The 22,293-nt window shown below is 36.4% G+C and overlaps 1 protein-coding gene across 1 annotated transcript in view; it reads left to right on the forward strand.

The window, feature by feature from the left end:
* PPP3R1 (protein phosphatase 3 regulatory subunit B, alpha) overlaps positions 1–22,293 on the forward strand; it is a 65,420-nt gene that overhangs the window by 32,421 nt on the left and 10,706 nt on the right. Inside the window, exon 2 of the mRNA XM_027966683.3 lies at positions 6,135–6,174. Within this exon, the coding sequence (XP_027822484.1) occupies positions 6,135–6,174 (40 nt within the window). The remainder of the gene's footprint in view (positions 1–6,134; positions 6,175–22,293) is intronic.

The following is a 22,293-nucleotide window of genomic DNA, read 5'->3' on the forward strand; positions in this document are numbered from 1 at the left end:
ATATTTGCATTTCTTCGCCAGAAAATTTCTTTAGAAAATATTCTAGTATTCTTACTGATTTTTATGTATACTAAAATTGTAATCATAATTTTTTTTTTAAATTCTGAGTAGCATAGACTTGAGGGGAAAGTTAAAATCAGTCCAAGTGTCTATATCTGTTGAAAAACAAATTTGTCAACTTCTCACAAACCAGTTTTTTTCTAGGATAAAGTCAGACCATTTTAATAACTTTTAAAACATACTCCATTCTCAGAAGTATGACAGGTGTTAAACCTTTTTTATAATCCCTCAGTTTATAATTCCCCGAGGCTCTGTGGACTATTTTTTTTTAATTTGTTTTCTTTCTTTTGTCCAGACAGGATAATTTCTTTTTCTCTGTGTACCAGTTACTGACTCTTGCCTCTGTCTGCTCTATTCTGTTGAGTTTACTCACTGCATTACTCTATCAGTTATTGTTTTTCAGTTCTACAGTTGCTATTTGGTAGTTCTTTATATGTTTTCTTTCTTTATTGTGGTTTTCTCTTTTTCATGTTTCAGGTATCAGTTGCTTTCCTTGAAGGGACAGGCTCACTGTTCAACACACTGATGCTTGAAAGTCCACTTAAACCAAATTGCTTAAGCAATGTAAATTTTTATATGTACCTATAAAACTCTTCTTCCTTTAGTAAAGTTAGGATAATGTTAAACCTGGCAAGGGATATAGAAACATAATAATTGTTGTCTTCATGGACTTTAAAATCTGAAAGTGAGTTGAGAGTGAAAGTTGCTCAGTCGTGTCCTACTCTTTGCGACTCCATGGGCTGCAGCACGCTGGGCTTCCCTGCTCTTCACCAACTCCCGGAGCTTGCTCAAACTCATGTCCATTGACTTGGTGATGCCATCCAACCATCTCGTCCTCTGATGCCCCTTTCTCCTTTTGCCGTCAATCTTTCCAGCATCAGGGTTTTTTCCAATGAGTCAGTTCTTCACATTACATGGCCAAAGTATTGGAGTTTCAGCTTCAGCATCAGTCCTTCCAATGAATATTCAGGACTGATTTCCTTGAGGATTGACTGATTTGATCTATTTGCAGTCCATGGGACTCTCAAGAGTCTTCTCCAGCACCACAGTTAAATATTGTTAAGGGTTTTTGTATCCATGGACATGAAATACTGGGGAATAGTTTTCTTTTTTGTGATGTAGTTGTCTGATTTTGCTCTCAAGGCAATGCTGGCCCCGTAAAATGAGTTAGGAACTATTTCTTCTGCTTTCTAAATGAATTTGTATGTTTTTGGACTTTGAACGTATGGTAGAATTGACCAGTGAAGGCATCAGGTCTTTAGTTTTTCTGTTAAACTCATTTCCCCCCCCCCTCAAATTCAATTTAATAGCAATAGATCAACTTACCTGTTTTTTTCCTCTTGAGTCAGTTTTGGTAGATTCAGTTTTTCAAGAAACTTGTCCATTTCAGCTGAGTTAGACATTTTATTTTCATGCTTTTTAAAAATATACACTTATTTTTCTTTTAATGTCTGTAGCATCTGTAGTGATTTGCTTGGAGTGTTATTTATTGACCTTTTCCAAAAAATGAAGTTTTGATTTTACTGATTTTTGTCTCTGTTTGTCTACTTCCTAGTTCATTAATTTCTGTTTTTAGTTTTCTCTTTCTCCCCTTGCCTTGGGTTTAATTTATTCTTTTTCTGGCTCTTAAAGGTAGGAAGAGATTTTGCATTTTAGACTTCTCTTCGGGTAGTACTTTCCTCAAAAGACTGCTTAACCTGTAGTCTTTAAATTCTGATCGGTTCAGTTTTCACTCTGTTCAGAATATTTTGGTTTCTCTCATCATTTCTTCGGTGACTTTTGGGTTATTTAGAATTGTGTTGTTTATATTCAGATATTTGAATGTTTCCAGATACCTTAATTTAATTCCATTGTAATGTGAAAATATATTCTGTATGATTTCAGTCTTTTATTAAGACTTTTTTTTGAGGCTCAGAATAATGTCTATCTTCATGAATGTTCATGTGCACTAGAACAGAGTATTTTGTTGTTTTAGGACATCTTGGGTGATACTGTTATTCTGATCTTCCACAATTCTGTTTACTTCAGCCTTTGGTCTGCTTATGTTCTGTCAGTTACAGTGAGAGAGATGTTAAAATCTCCAAATATGATTGTCTATTTCTTTTCAGTTCTCTGTGTTTGACACATTTAATTTTGAAGCTGTTATTAAGCATACATTTGGCTCTTAAACATGTGTTTGAACTGTGCGAGTCTACTAATACAGGGAATTTGTTTTTTTTTTTCCAGCAAACATTGTAGTACTCCATGATCGAAGTGAATCCAAGGATTAGGGTATCTCTGAGGGTCCTGGAACCAATCCCCTGTCATTACTGTGGGATAACTATATATGAAAGGTTCTGGGACTCCGTTACAATGAGTTTCCCTACACAACCACAAAATTCTTGGATACCAGGTGTCCTACAATTCAACTCAATTCTGACACTGTGGATCTAGAGATATCATGAGATTCCACAGGTTAAGAACTCAGACCTATAAGATTGCCTCCATCCCCACCCCACCCCCACCTTAGATGGGAATTCCAAGTCCAGGTTGTTCCTTGAGGTTCTGACCAACCAGTTATAGATTGGAGGTTCCAACAACCCCCGCCTTGAGTTTGATTAGTTTGCTAGTACATCTCAGAACTCAAACATTTTACTTACTAGACCACGGGCTAATTATAAAAGGGTGTAACTCAGGAACAGCCAGATGGAAGAGGTACATGGGAAGGCGTGTGGAGCTTCCATGCTGTTCCAGGTGCTCCCAAACCCAGAAGGGGGTCTCCAGCCCCTATTTTTGTTATTTTTTTTTCTGGAGGCTTTATTATATAGATGCCTTATATAGAAGCATTATTTGGCATGATTGTTAAACCACTCACCAATGGTGGTTGGGTTCAGTCTCCAGCCCAGATTAAATCATCAGCCATTGGTGAGTGGTTTTTATTTTGGCTGTGCTGGGTCTTCACTGCTTTGTGCGAGTTTTCTCTAGTTACGGTAAGCAGAGGCTACTCTCTGCTGTGGTGTGCCAGCTTCCCATCGGGGGTGGTTTCTCTTCTTTCAGAGTGGTGCATGGACTTAGTTGCCCTGTGGCATATGGAATCTTCCCAGACCAGGGATCGAACCCATGTCCCCTGCATTGGCAGGCAGATTCTTATCCACTGCACCACCAGGGAAGTCCCCTGGCCACCAGCCCCTGTCCTTGGTCCTTTCCCATAGTCATATCATTAATATAGCAAAAGAAATCTCAATAGCTCTCCTCACTTAAAACATTCTAAGGAGTTCTTATGCTAGAAATGAATGAGGACCAAGGATATTTCTCATTACATATCACAGTATATTTAAGATTGTTACATCTTTCTAAATGAATTGACTCTTTTAAGATTATGAAATAATTTTCTTTATCACTGGTAATATTCCTTGTTCTGAACTCTACATTGTCCATTATTGCTAGCCACTGTATCTTTCTTTTGATTATTGCTTTTACAGTATATCTCTTTCTTTCAACCTATCTGTAAAGTAGGCTTCTTGTAGATAGCATATAGTTGTATATTCTTTTAATTGGAATTATTAGGCCATTTATATCAAACATAATATAATTCTCAGAATACTTGGATTTAAATCTAAATTGCTAGTTACTGTTTTTTTCTCATTTGGTTTTTGATCCTTGCTTCATATTTTTCTACATTTCTTTGGATTGTTTTTATGATTCCATTTTTTTTTTATTATAAGGTACTGCTCTAGGGTTTACAATATGCATCTTCAGCATCATGCTCTACCTTCAAATAATGTAATGTTTCCCTTGTAGTATAAGATCTTGACAAATATATTAATTTTTTACATTTTTCTTGGTTACATGTCTGTCTTCTACACATTATATACTCTACAGTACATTGTTATGTTTGTGTTAAATACAAACACAAAAGTGAAAGTTACATTTGAAAGACATTTAAAAATGAGGGAAATGTATATTTTTCTTAACTTTGGGGTATCTTGGAAAGACACTTTACCTTAATATTAAATATTTGGAAGATACCTTTCTGGGTATAAAATTAGATGGGTTAAGGTTGAAATAAGTTTAGGAGAGAGATGAAGCGTTCATTGTTGATGGAAAAGCCCTGAGAAACCCAGCCAGATTGATCCTTGGGTCTTGTGATTGCTTAGAAGGAAGTGATACAGGCAGAGAGGTTGGATGGTACCATTTATAAAGAATCGATACACTGTGAAGGTCAGTGGGCTGGAGAAACAAGGACCTGGTTTCTAAGTCCTCCCTGAAACTACTACATAACCCTTTGCCTTCACCTATGAAACAATTACATTTTAACATTTAAACAACATTTTTAAAAGTTACATCATTTAAAAAACACCTCACAGTGACAGTATAAGGATCACTATACTTTTTTGAGAACCTCATAAGAAACATACTTAATTGTAAGGTAGAGTGGAATTTTTAAATATGTGAAACAGTAAGCGATAAGTAAGAATCGTGGTAAGAATCTTAAGGTTAATTAAATAAGATGCAAAATAAGTAGAACTCTTTATCTCTGCTCATTAATAATGTCATTTTTTATCAATGTTTGCTACTTCTGTCTCTGTTTTAATATATATTTGATGTTTAAATTGACCTAAAATTAGACTAACCAGTTAAATTAGCTGCTATAATTTTCAAGGAAAAGATTGTTGGCAAGATAAGAATTACAGATGCTAATTTACTGATAAACTTTTCTTAGACCTTACGTTTACCCAGAATACTTTTAGACCTTACGTTTACTCAGGATACTTTTAGACCTTATGTTTACTCAGAATACTTTTAAGAGTTTAAAAGCTAGTTTGCCAGATTAAAATGATATTTCTCATTTCAGACTGTATTCAGTAACTTCTTGGAATACTTTGGTATATTCAAGTATTTAAGTGTTAATCCTGTTGTACACTTCCTGCTAGACACGGTCACAATTAGATAGCTGGGATATAGGATGCAAGGTATACTCAGTTTTATTGATGAACTTTAAAAATTCAATTTGTATTACTTTTAAGTTCTGTTGACTTTTTCAAAAAATTTCTTCATCATTTTTACTTTATGTTAGCCTGTTATACTTGGAATTTTTACTGTTTTAGAGCTACTCCAGGTGGCGCTAGTGATAAAGAACCTGCCTGCCAGTGCAGGGGGCTTAAGCGATGTGGGTTTGATACCTGGGTCAGGAAGATCCCCTGGAGTAGCAAATGGCAACCCACTCCATTGTTCTTGCCTGGGGAATCCCATGGACAAGAAGACCCAGGAGGGCTACAGTCTTCAGGATCACAAAAAGTTGGACGCGACTGAAGCAACTTAGCACTTGCACACACACATACCTGGTTCTATTATTAATCAAATGGTCGGATTTTCACCAACTTACTTGACCTCTGTGTACCAAGTCATCAAGAATTGTTAAATGTAGGCCTTGGATCAGGTCTGTAGTTTTTCTTCAGCACTTTTTTCTTAAATAAAAATTTAAGTTAGGGATCCAGGTAAATTGTATTAACTTAGAGTTTATCCATGAGATAAGACTTCTCCTGAAAAAAAACAAACAAACTGGAGTTCAAGTGGCTGGCTGTCTTACACTGGACTTACCTTCCTATTATTTCTTATTTTAGTTGCATAGCATATAGAAAATTCAGTTTCAATGCAGGTATGAAAGGTAACAGATTTTTCTTAGCAGCTTTAAAGTCTCAGTAAACTCTGCCATTAAAGAGAGATGGCAGGAGAAGCTTTATTCTGAACTCTACCCAAAAATGAGTTCGTCCAGCAAGACAAGTTAGAGCATTGACAGTCTGCAGTGTGTTAAAGTTTGATATACAGTATGTTTAGGGTGTTAAAAATATAAAATAAATTTTAATCAAATGTTTGTATGTCTTAAGTGACAGAGCTGCAGCTCAGGCCTGTTTGATGCAAGAGCTCTTTCTATCATATTGTATAATTTTTTAAAGTAAAAAAAATATTTGTAGTCTAACCACATTCGTTTATGGCTATTGCTCAATGTTTCATGACTCAAAATACTCAAGTTCAATCTTCTAAAGACATTTGTGCCAATTTTGTGACTAACTATTATTATTTCTTTTCTCCAGGGAAATGAGGCAAGTTATCCTTTGGAAATGTGCTCACACTGTAAGTGAAATATTCTTATCAAGAATTTCTTTTATTTTCACATCTTTGTATATATTTATGTATATAAATCATACACCTCTGTGTATTTGTATGGCAAAGGTAGTTCTTAGCCGTTTTAAATGGTTAGTGAATTTGACTTAGAGTCTTTCTGAGTTACCAGAATAGTGAAAGATATTTTTTAATGGATCTCTTTACTATTAGTGTCTGCACTGTGTTGTAATTACAAATTGACCCTCAAATTTCAGTGGCTTAACCCAACAGAAGTTTTTCAGATTAACAAAGCTTCAAGTAAACAATTACTTTATTTAGCCTGTGGCTATGTAAAATCAATGCTTATTGGAGGCACAACTCTGGTAGACTAAGCAGCTATTCCATAAGACCTTTCTGGGGAGAATGAGGAGTATAAGAAGTGTGAGGGGGCTGGTTATTTCTGACTGTACTGGAGAATATGAAGAACATGGCAGTCTTACAAATTCTTGATTCAAGTATCAGAGGACCAGGGAGCTTAAATAAAAATCATAAGGTCTCTTGTGTGGAAGTACAATGATTAGGGAAGAAGGGAGATCATGGGAATTGGAATGGTGACCCTTGGTAAGTTTAGATAAAATCCTGAGGTTCCAGAATTCCCAAACTCTTCTGAACCTTCCTTGCCTTTTCTGCCATCCCTGTGTGATGAAGCTGGTTGTGCCTTGTTTGGAGACAACTCACTTTGCGATGAGGTTTGTCTTATTAAAACTGTTTTTCCATTGTTCCATCATTTCTTCAGTCTCCTTTCTCTTCTCAGAACAGTTGTCAGTCCATGGGGTTGCAGAGACTGGGACACTTTTCATTATGATCAACACCTTTGCTTTCTTCTGCTTTCTGGTTAAATGCTCTTACGTCAGCTCTTTTCTTGACTGACTTCATTGTGTTTTAGGTCTCAGCATACATGTCCCCTCTTTGGAGATGTTTTCTCTTTCTCTACTCTCTTGAGAGTCTCTCTAACAAGGATAGTACCCTGTTTTTTTGTTTTTTTTTTTTTAATAGCAGTTACCATAAGCTTAAATTACTTGTTTATTAATACATTGTAATCCATTTTATTTTCTATTTTGTAACTTCTACAATTAAAAAAAAATTTTTGTGGTGATACTCTGACCAGTTACCCATAATTTGGCCATCTCTACTGCTATGTACATTTTATTTTACTGTTTGCTCCCAAGCTTTCTCTTATGAATTTCTTCTATAACTTTGATCATACATAGCTGTATGTTTCTGTTTTAAACATGAAGGTAAAATGTTGTATTGAGGTTGGTAAACTATTACTTACCAACAGTTTTGTTGATAAAGTTTTATTGGAACACTGCCATGCCCATTTGTTCACATATTGTCTATGGCTGTTTTTGTCTGACCTGTGAAATGTGGTCAAAGTAGAGTAACGTAACACACTAGTGCTCCAAGTGTTACCTCGATCTATAATTCTTGTCTGTGCCGTAGTTATGTCAGTTATATAGTTTCTTTAGAAACCTGCTCAGAGTTGTACCTTGCCACTTACTGTTCAGCTTGAGCCTGTGGTGTAGTCCTTCCTCCTGTCGCTAGTGGGCTAAGAATGGGTTATAGAAGCCTGTAATTAACTAGGATTCAGGCTGCAAATAGAGTTGAGGTGGGCTGTGGGGAGTACGACTCTGAAAGGTATGAGGGAGGTTAGTTTTTGTTTCTTGATCAGGGAGCAGAGGTCTTAAGGGGACAGGACATCCCAGGTTTTAACCTTCTGCTCTCCCTGTAAATCTGGGACTGAGGGTCATTTACCTGATTGCAGAGAAAAATGTACCAGGGCGAAACGCAAGATGGTTCCCTTCAGTGTATCCAAGATGTTGAAAGCCAAGTTTTTTTTAAAATAGTAAGTATTTGAAATAGATTTCATACACTGTTAAAGCTGTTTCTTTTAGTTTTATCCCCAGAACTAAGTCTTCTTCCTTCTGACTTCATCTGTGCTTTGAGGAGGCTTGAACCTTGTCACTAAAGGTCTGTACTTGTCAGTGATTGTTCAGCTAGATGAGTCTGTCTGAATTCTTCTGTCATCCAGTGAAAGTGTAGTCTTCCTCCTTCCAAGTTGGTTCACCAGAATACAATATTTTATACATGATTTGGATGAATATGAATTTATCCACATTAAAACCACAACTTTCCCCCACCCACACATTGTAGTAAGTCTTTTTTGCTCATCTGCAAAACTTTGTTAATGAGAGAGCTTAGTGTTATTTATAAACAGCTCTTACCATGTATAGTGTTAACACCAATCCTTGAGACACTTGACTTTACACTCTTCCCTGTTGAGCTTTGGGCCTTTTTTTCCCTTTTAAGACCTAGCTCAGGTCTGTGTGCTCTCACATCATCAGTAGTTACTGTCTCTTTTGCTCTTTTAGCATTAAATTGTACTGTTTTGTAAAAGGTAATAAGATTCTAAATTATATACTGTAAAGTACTGTTTATAATCTTGTGTGTGACACACAGATAAGTACCCACAGTGCTTACAGTCTAGCTACTGGGCGAAAGAGAAATGCATTTTTTTCCCTAGTGGAAATAAACCATTATGAGCAATAAAAGCAAAGGCTCCAAGAGGGGACATTACCATTGGTTAAGAAAATTAAGAAAAGCTTCATGGAAAGGGTAATGTTTGAAACTGTTTTTTGAAATCTGCATAAGATTTGAATGCTGATTAATTCTTACATTTGTCTGGTCATTTGCCTCTTTCAGTCTCTAAATTCCATCCAGATCTTTGACATTTTATCTAACCCCATGAATTATTCTTTCTAGCACTCTACTTTTAATCAGTGACTTAATGCTTTAAGAAATGCTTAAGAAAACTTGAGGCCATTTCAAAGTGTTAACCTCATTACCTCCTTACTCCATGACCCCGCTGCCTGCCACACACAGAAACTTTCCCATTGTCTTAGTCAGGCTTAATAGCTCTTTGCTCTTTCAATGTCAAAGTTTGGGTTATCTCCCTTATTCAAGGTCAGCCTCTGCACTTGTGCTTTTGGTCTCATCCCCTCACCTCTTGGACCTTATTTTTTTTAGTTTTCTTTCCATTTTACCTATGTCTGCAACGTCTTCATTTTTCATCAGTTTACATAGTCAGCTCCCCTTTGATCCTGATCCTGCATGTATCTCCCAGTTTTTCTCCCTTCTCTGTCATATTTGAGCTTTGCAAGAGCATATACAGTGATCTCCATTTCCATATTTCTGTTAATTTCTTTGCCTGCTCAAATCTGGCTTTCATCTCCTACTTTTATTGAAACTGTTAGTATTAAGGTCACCTTCATTTTATTGACACAATGCCCAATTGCTAAATCCGATGGAGTAAAAAAAACCTGTAAAATCATTTGTGGTATTTGGGGAAATTTGAACACTGATTATTTACTATCAAGGAATTAATTAGTAATAATTACTGTTTTAGTTAGAATAGTATTTTAGAGATAGATGGTAATTACTGAACAGACATGGATATGGTACTAGTAACTGTGTCTGGGATTTGCTCTAAAATACTTGAAGTGGATTATAAATAAGATTTTTAATGTGTTAATGATTGAAACCGGTGATGGGTATGTGGGATTCATTATGAGTCTCTCGATCTTTATATTTGTCTAAAGTTTCCTTTATATGTATTTTTTTAATAAGTGAAAAAAAGTGGAAAATAACTGAGTAATATCAAGGAGAAATTACTATTTAAGTATAGATAAGTATGGCATGCAACACAGCTGGCTTTAATAATAATAATAAGAGGTGGTTAAGCTCATTTTCACCACTGAACGAATTGAGGTGTTGACAGTAGAAGTGGAAGTGTGATGCCTGGCATGGAGCAGATGCTGAATAAGTATCTGTTGACTGAATAAGCTAGTGCGAGCTCAGTGCTGGATTGTATAGACAGCTAGTTGGACGATTTTAAAGGCTGTATCTTTAGAAAAACCCAGTAGTTACCAGTCACTCCATTTGTTTTCATAAATAATGACAAATACCTGCATGGCATTTAACTCATACCAGGCACTGACCTAAGCATATCACGTAGATTTACTTTCTGACCTTTGCAGTAGCCTCATGAAAGAGGTGTTGTTACTTTTCCCATTGTATAGATGAAAAAACAGAGACATCAGTAATTGACCTAAGATCACGCAGCAGCAGGTAAAATAACAAAGCTGTGATTTATATCAAGCAGTCATGTTCCAGAGTTATATCTTTAATCAATACTGTATAGCCTCTCTTATAGTAACTCTTATCAGATTAATGTTGTTTATCTACAAGAATGATTTTATGGAAAATTGGACTTGTCTAAGATATATTTAGGTATTCTGATTTTGTGTGTCTCTTTATGTCTCTTAATTCAGTATTTGGTTTTTGTTGAATTAAATTATTCTTGGCCATTGTGACTTTGTTCTTTCTGTTGGCTAACCTGTCTGGAGAAGGAAATGTATACTCTGTTGAGGTGATTTGCTCAAAGACTGTGGTTGTAACTTGGCATGATAACTTGGAAAAATGGCTGAGTACAAGATACTAGATTAGATAGTTTAGCAGAGGGGTAGATTGGAGCACAGGTGGAAGTGAGTGGAAAGTCAGATTCAACTAATCTTTTTACTGTTGATAAAACCAGTATAACTGAATAATTTTAATAAAATTGGTAAATGTAGGGCCCGTTTTGTAGATTGAATGCAGATGAAAGACACAAAGTCTTTTATCTGAAGAGATTTCTCAATTTTCTTTTGTTAGAAGGTGACCCAAGAGGAGCTTTGCAGGCTCTGAAGGACATTTCCCTTTGCATAATGAACTATCTGTAGAACCCTGGAAGACACCTTTAGCCACTAGGACACTGCTCTTATTTTAAGTCAACAGTCTCATATTTAAGTGGTTTTGTTTCTGATTTGAATATTTCTGCTCACAGTCGGATTGTCTCAGGGAGGTTTACATGTTCATATTCTTTACTTAGACGTGGATGTTTGTTTTGAAAACAAAACTTTCTCACAGAAAAAGTTAAAGTGAATTTGATTTCCTTTTTCACTTCTGCATTCCTTTATGTTTCCTTTCTTATATGGACTAGTTAACTCACTATAAATTTTTCAGTGTTGTGTATTCTAAAGAGAAATACCTGGTTTACTCCCAAATCATTCATCATCTCAAAAATTTTTGGAGGAAACTTTTAATATCAACAAAAATTTTGTCACTAACTTTGCTACACATGTTACTTTAAATTAAAATCTTCATAAAGGTATTCCATAATTCATGCTTCTTAAAGACTCCACCAGCCTTGATTATCAGTTGCTTAGTGATCCTGAACTCTACTGTATTTCACTTAGTCCGCTGAGAATTGCTTACATTCTCTCTTCTTTCAGTAAAGCTTTATTGCTGAGTAACAAAGTATAACCTAGGCTTGAATTTGCTACCTTGTTTTGTAGTTAGGGTACCTTAAAAAAAAAAAAAAGAAAAATCCCTGGATGGTCTGCTATAAATATTTCAGATTTTTATGTGATTAGTCTTAAGAAAAATGAAGTGCTAACTCTGTTTTCTTTATCTGTACTGTCAGATTTTGGCATTGTGGTAGCACTTGCACGTTTTTAGTTTTAGCAGTGAAAAGTCCATGGCAAGTAGTAATTTGAGAGTCTACCACAAATTTGAATCATTTTGTAGCTGGTATGTAGAAGACAGTTTCATCAGCTGGTGAGAAAACCTACCTAGGTATTTAGCAAAAATTCTTGGATCTTTCTCAGAATATTAGAGCAAAAGATATGGAAAAATATGCAAGGAACTTGGGGAACAATACAGAATGTAATAGCATCTGCCTAAAAGACATCTCGAAAGATGTAGTAGATAAAACAGAAGCAAAAATAACCAGTGCATTAGTAGGAGGAAATTTTCTTCATCTGGAAAATCGTATCTTCGATTGGAAAAGCATTCTGATACTTGGGAAGTTTAGATGAAAAGAAGTCTATATTTGGTGTCAACCTCTTTGGTAATTTTAGAAGTCCAAAAGCAGAAAAGAAAACCCTAGAAGCTGCTCGACAGGGAAATGTTTGGCCTCAAAAGAATGAGAGTCTGCTGACATTGAAATTCTTAGCAGCAGCAATGGGTATTAGAAAACAATAGGGCAGTTGATTCAAAGTTCTGAGTTCCTAAATCCAGAATTTGATATCAACCAAATGATTACTCAGGTGAGAGATCAAATTAAAGACATTTCCAGGAATTTAAGGACTTGCAAAATTTACCTTTCATGAGTTCTTGAATATGCACCCAGAAAAGTGAAATAGAAGTTAGAGAAAAAAGAAAGGAACAAGATCCAAGAAACTGAATCTCTAAGACACCAGTGAAAATCCCAGGATAACAGCTCTGCCAGGGGGCCTGAAAAGCAGGTGGTTCAAATTAGAGCAAGAAGCCACAACTGTCTGTGGAAGACATCATCAAGAAGAAAGTAAAAGCCATTACATAAATTGTATGCTGGAATTTCTTAGTGTTAAGATAAAAAGCAAGTCAATAAGGAAAAAAGAAAAGCAGAGACTGTGGTTGCAGTGTGCAGTATTACATTCTTGGTGATAAACCAGATTGAGCTCTGGAGCAGCCACAAATAAGTCTTTTGACTTATTGGTCCTGAAAGTAAAAGAAGACTCTTGAATATGCTTGATTTTGTGAAAATACCATATTTTGGGGAGAGTTGGTGGTGGGGAGTGATACAGTGCTAAAGAAAAGGGCAACTAGCATATTCAAGCACAACATATCATAGAAATAGATAAAAGGAAAGCTTGAAGAATGTAGTGTAATGGATTAGGGTTGGATTTGATTTACAAAACAATGGAAATCATTGAAAGCCACATCTTTTGAATAAGGTATGTTAGTGACATACACAGTATACTTAGGTTAAAAGGAAAAAAGAATATGACTTAAAAATTAATTATTTTTAATTGGAGGATAATTACCCTATAGTGTTGTGTTGGTTTCTGCCATACATCAACATGAAACAGCCATGGGTATATGTATGTCCTCTCCCTCTTGAACCTCCCTCCTGAGAGTATGACTTATAAGCCAAGTTATTACTAACTTAGAAAACTTGAAGATGTGTTATCTGACCTATTAAATGTATGCTTTTTCATTAACTTATTGCATATTTTGATTTGGATCACAGTGTAAATAAACCAAAAGGAGAAAAAACAATAGCAATACAATTTTTTGGTTTTTATCTACCTGCAATGTGGAAATACTGTCATTATTCCCTTTTCTCCACACTTGGCCCAAGAGTACAGGTTGAGTTGAGAAACGGAAATATTTAGTATCTCTTAGCCCAATATTCCATGTTAACTCTTCTGGTGGAACTAACAAGGAAAAGAAATTGTAAAGTATTTTAAGAAATCCCTTTATCCAGCTTTTACCATCAAGCTTTTCAGGTTAAGCAGTTTTACTTAACTCTCTGGGTCTTTATTTCTCATCAGAGTTTTTTTCATTTCCAAGGTTTCTTCCAGCTTTTTGCATTACATGGCTTTTCTATGACAGATTTTCTTCTGAAACTCAGTGAGCTCTGAAAATTCTAAGAATGTTTTTTTGGATTAAGTGTGTAGCTTCTTTTGTGACATCTTTGGCCAGTATTCATTGCCTTGTGAATTTTGATGTCGTGGATCATTTTTGACTGTGTCTTTTATGTAAAGTAGAAGTTAGTGTTACATAGCGTTCGCATTTTGAAGGAGCATTCTAGAAGAAAGGAAGGAAACCGTTTCCAGTATTAGTAATGAAAAAGCTGAAGTCACTTACAGTCCCTGTACATGTTAAAAGAATAACAAGGCAATTTTATAAACAGTCTTATTCCAGTAAGTTCTACACCTTGGATGAAACAGACAAATTCCTTGAAAAATGAATACAGGCAGACCTCTTTTCATTGTATTTCACTTTATCATGCTTGCAATATTGCATATTTTTTCATTGTTATATTTGTTATGGTGATTGTGATCAGTGATCTTTGATATTTCTGTTATGACTTGCCAAAGGCTCAGATAATAGCACTTTTTAGCGGTAAAGTATCTGTAGGTTTTTTTACATAATGCTATTGCATACTTAATAGAGTACAGAATAGTGTAAACATATTCATAACTTTTATATATGCTTTGGAAAAAAAAAATCATGTGACTTGCTCTTTTTGCAATAGTCTAGAACCAAATCTGTGATGTCTTCAAGGTATACCTGTTCCTAAAACTGACACAAAAGGGAATAGAAAATCTTAATAGCATTATATCTATTAATGAAATCAAGATTGCCGGGAAAAATATCAATAACCTTAGATATGCAGATGACACCACCCTTATGGCAGGAAGTGAAGAAGAACTGAAGAGCCTCTTGATGAAAGTGAAAGCGGAGAGTAAAAAAGTTGGCTTAAAGTTCAACATTCAGAAAACTAAGACCATGGCATCCAGTCCCATCACTTCATGGCAAATAGATGGGAAAACAGGGGAAACGGTAACCGACTTTTATTTTTCTGGGCTCCAGAATCACTGCAGATGGTGACTGCAGCCATGAAATTAAAAGATGTACTCCTTGGAAGGAAAGTTATGACCAACCTTGACAGCATATTAAAAAGCAGAGATACTACTTTGTCAACAAAGGTTTGTCTAGTCAAGGCTATGGTTTTTCCAGTAGTCATGATGTGAGAGTTGGACTATAAAGAAAGTTGAGTGCCAAAGAATTGATGAGCCTTTGAACTGTGGTGTTGGAGAAGACTCTTGAGAGTCCCTTGGACTGCAAGGAGATCCAACCAGTCTATCCTAAAGGAAATCAGTCCTGGATGTTCATTGGAAGGACTGATTTTGAAGCTGAAACTCCAATACTTTGGCCACCTGATGCGAAGAGCTGACTCATTTGGAAAGACCCTGGTGTTGGGAAAGATTGAAGGCAGGAGGAGAAGGGGACAACAGAAGTTGAGTTGTTTAGATGGCATCAACGACTCATTGGACATGAGTTTGGGTAGACTGCAGGAGTTGGTGATGGACAGGGAGGCCTGGCGTGCTGTGGTTCATGGGGTCGCGAAGAGTCGGACACCACTGAATGACTGAACTGAACTGAATACCAAAAATGCTATAGAAAACTATAGACCTATATTCACCGTGAACATAGGTGCAAAAATCCTTAAATATTTTTAAATCACATAAATAATGTGTAAAAAGGACAGTAAAGCATGATCAAGTGGGGTTTATCCCAGGAGTATGATTTTAACTTAAAAAAAGAAAATCAATGTGATTCACTATATTGACATAATAAAAGAGGAAAAAATCTCAATAGGTTTAGCAGAGTATTTGTTTGAAGAGTTCAGTACCCATTAATGATAAATACTTTTGGTAAATTAAGAACAGAAAGGAATTTTCTCAACCTGATAAAGGGCACCTACAAAAAAAACCCTACAGCTAGTGTCATACTTATTTAATGATAAAGGACTGAATGCTTTCCATGTAAGATTGGGGGGGAAAAGCAGTTTTTCATTCTAATTGTAGTCAAACTCGTACTAGAAGTTCTAGCCAGTACATTAAGTCCAGAAGAAGAAATAAAATATGAAAGTGAAAATCGCTCAGTCATGTTGGACTCTTTATGACCCTGTGGGCTATACAGTCCATAGAATTCTCCAGGCCAGAATGTTGTAGTGGGTAGCCTTTCCCTTCTCCAGGGGATCTTCCCAATCCAAGGATCAAGCCTCGGTCTCATGCATTGCAGGCAGATTCTTTACCAGCAGAGCCACAAGGGAAGCCCGAAATAAAATGTATTCAGATTGAAAAGGCAGGAGTAAAATTGTCTTTATTCTTAGATGACATGGTTGTGTTTGTAGTAAATCCTGTTACCAGAAATAAGTGAGTTTAGCAAGATTGTAGGCTACAAGGATGATATTCAAAAACCAGTGGAATTTCTATATAATAGCAGTGAGCAATTGAAAAGAATGAAATTAATAAGAATATTATTTATAGTAAAATAAAAACATTGGGATATTCAAGTGTAAATTAACCAACTAGATGTTAAGATCTGTAGATTGAACTATGAAACATCACTGAGAGGAAACTTAAAAAGACCTAAATAAATGGAGGAAGGTACCATATTCCTAGATTGGAAGACTTTGATACTCTCAAGGTATTGTTTTGACTCAGATTGATCTGTAGAGTTAAGACAATCTCAGTCAAATTTTCAGCAGGGTTTTAATGCTGGTGCTAAACCGCTTCAGTCGTGTCCGACTCTGTGCGACCCCATAGATGGCAGCCCACCAGGCTCCCCCATCCCTGGGATTCTCCAGGCAAGAACACTGGAGTGGGTTGCCATTTTTTAAATAAAAACTACCAAATAATTATTAATTCTATATAGAAAAATCACAGGTCTTAGAGGAGCCAGCACAGTTTTGGAAAGAGACAAGAAAGTGTGAGGACAGTGTCCCCTGATTTAGAGACTTACTATGAAACATAAAGCTGTGGTATTCACATAAGATAGATAAGCACATCTAGAGGGTATAAACCCCTGTATGTTTTTATTCACTTGATTTTTTAAAACATTTTTAATTGGATATTTTATATGTAACATTTTGTGAATTTAAGGTACGATTTGTTGATTTGTATAGTTAATTGGTTTTTGACAAAAACATCAAAGATACCATTGTAAGGGGAGCCTTTTAAACAAATAGTTGAAATGAAAGTTTCCCCTTAACTTACATACAGAAAACATTTGGTCATAAGTTTAAACCGTAAAAGCTACAACTGTGGAACTTCTAGAAGAAAACATCAGCCAAAATCTTCTTATTAAAGGCAGAGATTTTTAGTTGATCTGCGAAACATGAATCATTAAAGAAAAAAAAGGGTCTCATCAAAATTGAAAGTTTTTGCTCTTTAAAGGCAGTTTATAAGCAGCGTATAAAGCTGTCTTTGTAAAAAGTAAGATACTTGAAATACCTCCACCTGACAAAGGACTTGCACCAGTCAGTCTAAAAAGAGAATCACATAACTTTTAAAAGACAACCAGACAGTGAAGAATCCGCCTGCAGTGCAGGAGACCCAGGTTCAGTCCCTGGGTTGGGAAGATCCCCTGGAAAAGGGAATGGCTACCCACTCCAGTATTCTCGCCTGGAGAATTTCATGGATGGAGGCCTGGCAGGCTCATGGGGTTGCAGAGTCAGACATGACTGAGCAACTAACATTTTCCCTTTCACAGTTAAAGAGATAAAGGACTTGAAGTCATGTAACAAATGAAGATATATGAGTTGCCAATAATCACGTGGAAAAGATCCTCAAGATCATTAATCCTCAGAGAAATGCAGGTTAAAACTACAATCACATACTTCTGCCATCCACCAGAATGGCTCAACTTAAAAAGGCTCGTAATACCATGATCTGGTAAGGAGATAGAGAGAGCCCTTGGAATTCTCAGGTAGTGCTGGTGGGAGTGTCAAACGGCACACCCACTTTGGAAAACTTCTTAACAGTTTCTGAAAATCAGACCCTATGATCCAGCAATTCAAGAAAACATTTGTTTACACAAATGTTAAGTATAATATTCTTAGAAGCTTTATTCCTAATAGTTTCAGATAGGAAATAATAGGAATGTCTATTAAAAGATGAATGCTTAAACTGATTGGGAAGTATTCATACGATGGAATATATATACTACTCTGCTGTAAAAAAAGAAGAAACTACTGACATGTGAACCAACCCGATTAACGTCAGAAACTTGATGAGAAAAAGAAGACGTCAAAAACTTAATGAGAAAAAGAAGAGTACGTACGTATGATTCCATTTACATGAAATTCTAGACAGAATTTAGTTGCAGAAAGCAAATCAGTGGTTGCCTAGAGTTGTGATGGGGAGGTAAGTGGGGTTTGTTTGTGATTGATTGAAAGGGACCCCAGGAAACATTTGGAATGACAGACATGTGCTTTTTGTCTTGATTGCAGCGATACTTCCATAGACGTATACATTTGTCAAAACCTGTAGAACTATATGATGATGTGTTTTGGGAATATCATTTATTTCCCAAAGTTGGCTTAAAATTTCTTTTTAACATTTTATTTACAACTTGATAATCCTTTTGTTGGTGCTGATGTCTTGTTTTTGTATATTTGATAATTAATATTTTTAAGTTGGCTTCACTCATAGCTCAGTCGGTAAAGAATCTGCCTGCAATGCAGGAAACCCAGGTTTGATTCCTGGGTTGGGAAGATCCCCTAGAGGAGGAAATGGCAACCTAGTCCAGTACTCTTTCTTGGAGAATTCCATGGACAGAGGAGCCTGGCAGGCTACAGTTCATGGGGTCACAAGAGTCGGACACGACTTAGCAACTAAACCACCACCACCACCATTTTAAAGTGTGTAATAATTTAATCTAGAAATACCAAAAGCGCATATTTCATCTTGCTTTAGAAAATCGTGATATACCCCCTAAAATCTAAATATTTTAAAAGTGGTTGAAAGTTTTTCACTTGTAAGAAAAAGACACAGTACAAATGTCCATATTTCATAATATACTTTTTTGATTCTCTTTCAATATTAATAGGGAGTTTTCTTTGTTTTGTTTCATTGTCAAACTGTTCTGTGCAGAACATAAATATTAGACTGTTAGTCTATAGAAAAGGTCAGTATAAAATTAGGTGTGTATTTTGAAGCTGATTCAGTTCAGTTCAGTTGCTTGGTTGTGTCCGACTCTGTGACCCTATGGACTGCAGCACACCAGGCTTCCCTGTCCATCACCAACTCCCGGAGCTTACTCAGACTCATGTCCGTTGAGTCAGTGATGCCATCCAACCATCTCATCCTCTCTTGTCCCCTTCTCTTCCCGCCTTCAATCTTTCTCAGCATCAGGTCTTTTCAAATGAGTCAGTTCCTTGCATCAGATGGCCAAAGTATTGGAGTTGGAGCTTCATCATCAGTCCTTCCAATGAATTTTCAGGACTGATTTCCTTTAGGATGGGCTCGTTGGCTCTCCTTGCAGTCCAAGGGACTATCAATAGTCTTTTCCAACACAACAGTTTGAAAACATCAATTCTTCGGTGCTCAGCTTTCTTTATAGTCAGTCTGTGGAGCTGCTTATGAAGGTTTTTATATGTGATGGTCTCTTCTGCGCCCCCTGGTGGTTTTGATTTCTTATTTGGGATAACATTGGAAATACAGTCATTACTTTTGTTGAATTTTACAGAAGACTTGAAAACTTTTAAACTAGTCTTTACTTTGAAAACCTACCCAATAGCTTCTGTTGACAATAGTGTAAGGCTTTAATCATATGATACTCTTTATAATAATTACTTAAAAAAAAAGACAGGGTTTTTTGTTTGTTTGTTTTTTTGACAGTAACAACCTAGTTAATAATGAGGGGAAAAATTATTAGGCAATACCACAGAAATAAAATTCTGCAAACAAGGCCTACCTAAGAGGATGCTAAATTTAGATCAGAGTTTGAGAAGAAAATAGGATGTTTGAATAATCTCAGAGTACTCCTCCCTCTATTTTTTTATGAAAAGGAAAGATAGTAGACTTACAGTGGAGAAGTCTGACAGAAACCCCTTTGGCCACCCTTGACAATGATGAAGTGAGAAGGGCACATTATTTCCACGGTATTCTTGCCCCAAATGCATTCTAATCATAAAATAAAACATCAGCAACTCATGCTGGAGGACATTATACAAAACACTGGATCAAAAGTTTTCAAAGACAAGATAAAAATTGAATTGTCACAAATTGGAGGAGACTTAAGGAAAAATTACCAAGAAGTTGCAAAAATAATAAAGTCTCAGTTATCACATACCCAGCTTCTTCTGATGTTAACATTTCACAGACTTGAAATGCAATTATTGTTATCAAAATCGAGAAATTAATCATTGTTACAACATTGTAAGCTCTTATCAGTTCAGTTCAGTTGCTCAGTCGTGTCCGACTCTTTGCAACCCCACAAATCGGAGCACGCTAGGCCTCCCTGTCCATCACCAACTCTCGGAGTTCACTCAGACTCATGTCCATCGAGTCAGTGATGCCATCCAGCCATCTCATCCTCTGTCATCCCCTTCTCCTGCCCCTAATCCCTCCCAGCATCAGAGTCTTTTCCAACGAGTCAGCTCTTTGCATGAGGCGGCCAAAGTACTGGAGCTTCATTCAGCTTTAGCATCATTCCTTCCAAAGAAATCCCAGGGCTGATCTCCTTTAGAATGGACTGGTTGGATCTCCTTGCAGTCCAAGGGACTCTCAAGAGTCTTCTCCAACACCACAGTTCAAAAGCATCAGTTCTTCAGCACTCAGCATTCTTCACAGTCCAACTCTCACTTCCATACATGACCACTGGAAAAACCATAGCCTTGACTAGACAGACCTTTGTTGGCAAAGTAATGTCTCTGCTTTTTAATATATCTAGGTTGGTCATAACTTTTCTTCCAAGAAGCAAGCATCTTTTAATTTCATGGCTGCAGTCACCATCTGCAGTGATTTTGGAGCCCAAAAAAATAAAGTCTGACACTGTGTCCACTGTTTCCCCATCTATTTCCCATGAATGAGGGGACCAGATGCCATGATCTTCGTTTTCTGAATGTTGAGCTTTAAGCCAACTTTTTCACTCTCTCTTTCACTTTTAAGAGGCTTTTTAGCTCCTCTTCACTTTCTGCCATAAGGGTGGTATCATCTGCATATCTGAGGTTATTGATATTTCTCCCGGCAATCTTGATTCCAGCTTGTGCTTCTTTCAGCCCAGCGTTTCTCATGATGTACTCTGCATAGAAGTTAAATAAGCAGGGTGACAATGTACAGCCTTGACATACTCCTTTTCCGATTTGGAACCAATCTGTTGTTCCATGTCCAGTTCTAACTGTTGCTTCCTCACCTGCATATCGGTTTCTCAAGAGGCAGGTCTCTCAGAATTTTCCCATCTCTTTCAGAATTTTCCACAGTTTATTGTGATCCACACAGTCAAAGGCTTTGGCATAGTCAGTGACGCAGAAATAGATGTTTTTCTGGAACTCTCTTGCTTTTTCGATGATCCAGTGGATGTTGACAATTTGATCTCTGGTTCCTCTGCCTTTTCTAAAACCAGCTTGAACCATCAGGAAGTTCACAGTTCACGTATTTCTGAAGCCTGGCTTGGAGAATTTTGAGCATTACTTGACTAGCATGTGAGATGAGTGCAATTGTGCGGTAGTTTGAGCATTTTTTGGCATTGCCTTTCTTTGGGATTGGAATGAAAATTGACCTTTTCCAGTCCTGTGGTCACTGCTGAGTTTTCCAAATTTACTGGCATATTGAGTGCAGCACTTTCACAGCATCATCTTCTAGGATTTGAAATAGCTCAACTGGAATTCCATCACCTCCAATAGCTTTATTCGTAGTGATGCTTTCTAAGGCCCACTTGACTTCACATTCTAGGATGTCTGGCTCTAGGTGAGTGATCACACCATCATGATTATCTTGGTCGTAAAGATCTTTTTGTACAGTTCTTCTGTGTATTCTTGCCACCCCTTCTTAATATCTTCTGCTTCTGTTAGGTCCATATCATTTCTGTCCTTTATCGAGCCCATCTTTGCATGAAATGTTCTCTTGGTATCTCTAATTTTCTTGAAGAGATCTCTAGTCTTTCCCATTCTGTTGTTTTCCTCTATTTCTTTGCATTTATCGCTGTAAGCGCTATATTTTAGTGGGGATAAAAGGTGACTTTTCCAAGATTCTTTTCAGGATACCACCTCACATTTAGTTGTTTCTTTGAAAATACTGTTATTGCTGGAAGGATTTGATAGACTTACTTTGTTTTTAAATCATAAACAAACCAATAGGTAATAAATTATTTATAAAGTGGCTGTTAGATTTTTTGAAGGAATAGTGTTTTGTTCTTTATTACAATTATACAAATTTTGGAAATTGGCTAAAATTTGAGGAAAGCTTGTTTTTCTACCATTCTGCTTTTCCTCAAAACCACCTAACAGTCGAGTAGCAACTTTGTGTGTGTGTGTGTGTGCGTGTGTGTGTGTGTTTAGTAATAACAGTGCTTGAAGGCCTACATCTCTTTGCTGCTGTTGGGAATCTCTTATATTCTTTTTTCTAAATGAGAAAAAATATATATAATAATTTTTTGATGTTTCTTTATCTGAGATGATGAATAGATAGGCAACTTTCTATATATATTATA

This window comes from Ovis aries, chromosome 3 (assembly GCF_016772045.2).
Source record: "Ovis aries strain OAR_USU_Benz2616 breed Rambouillet chromosome 3, ARS-UI_Ramb_v3.0, whole genome shotgun sequence".
Taxonomy (NCBI): domain Eukaryota; kingdom Metazoa; phylum Chordata; class Mammalia; order Artiodactyla; family Bovidae; genus Ovis; species Ovis aries.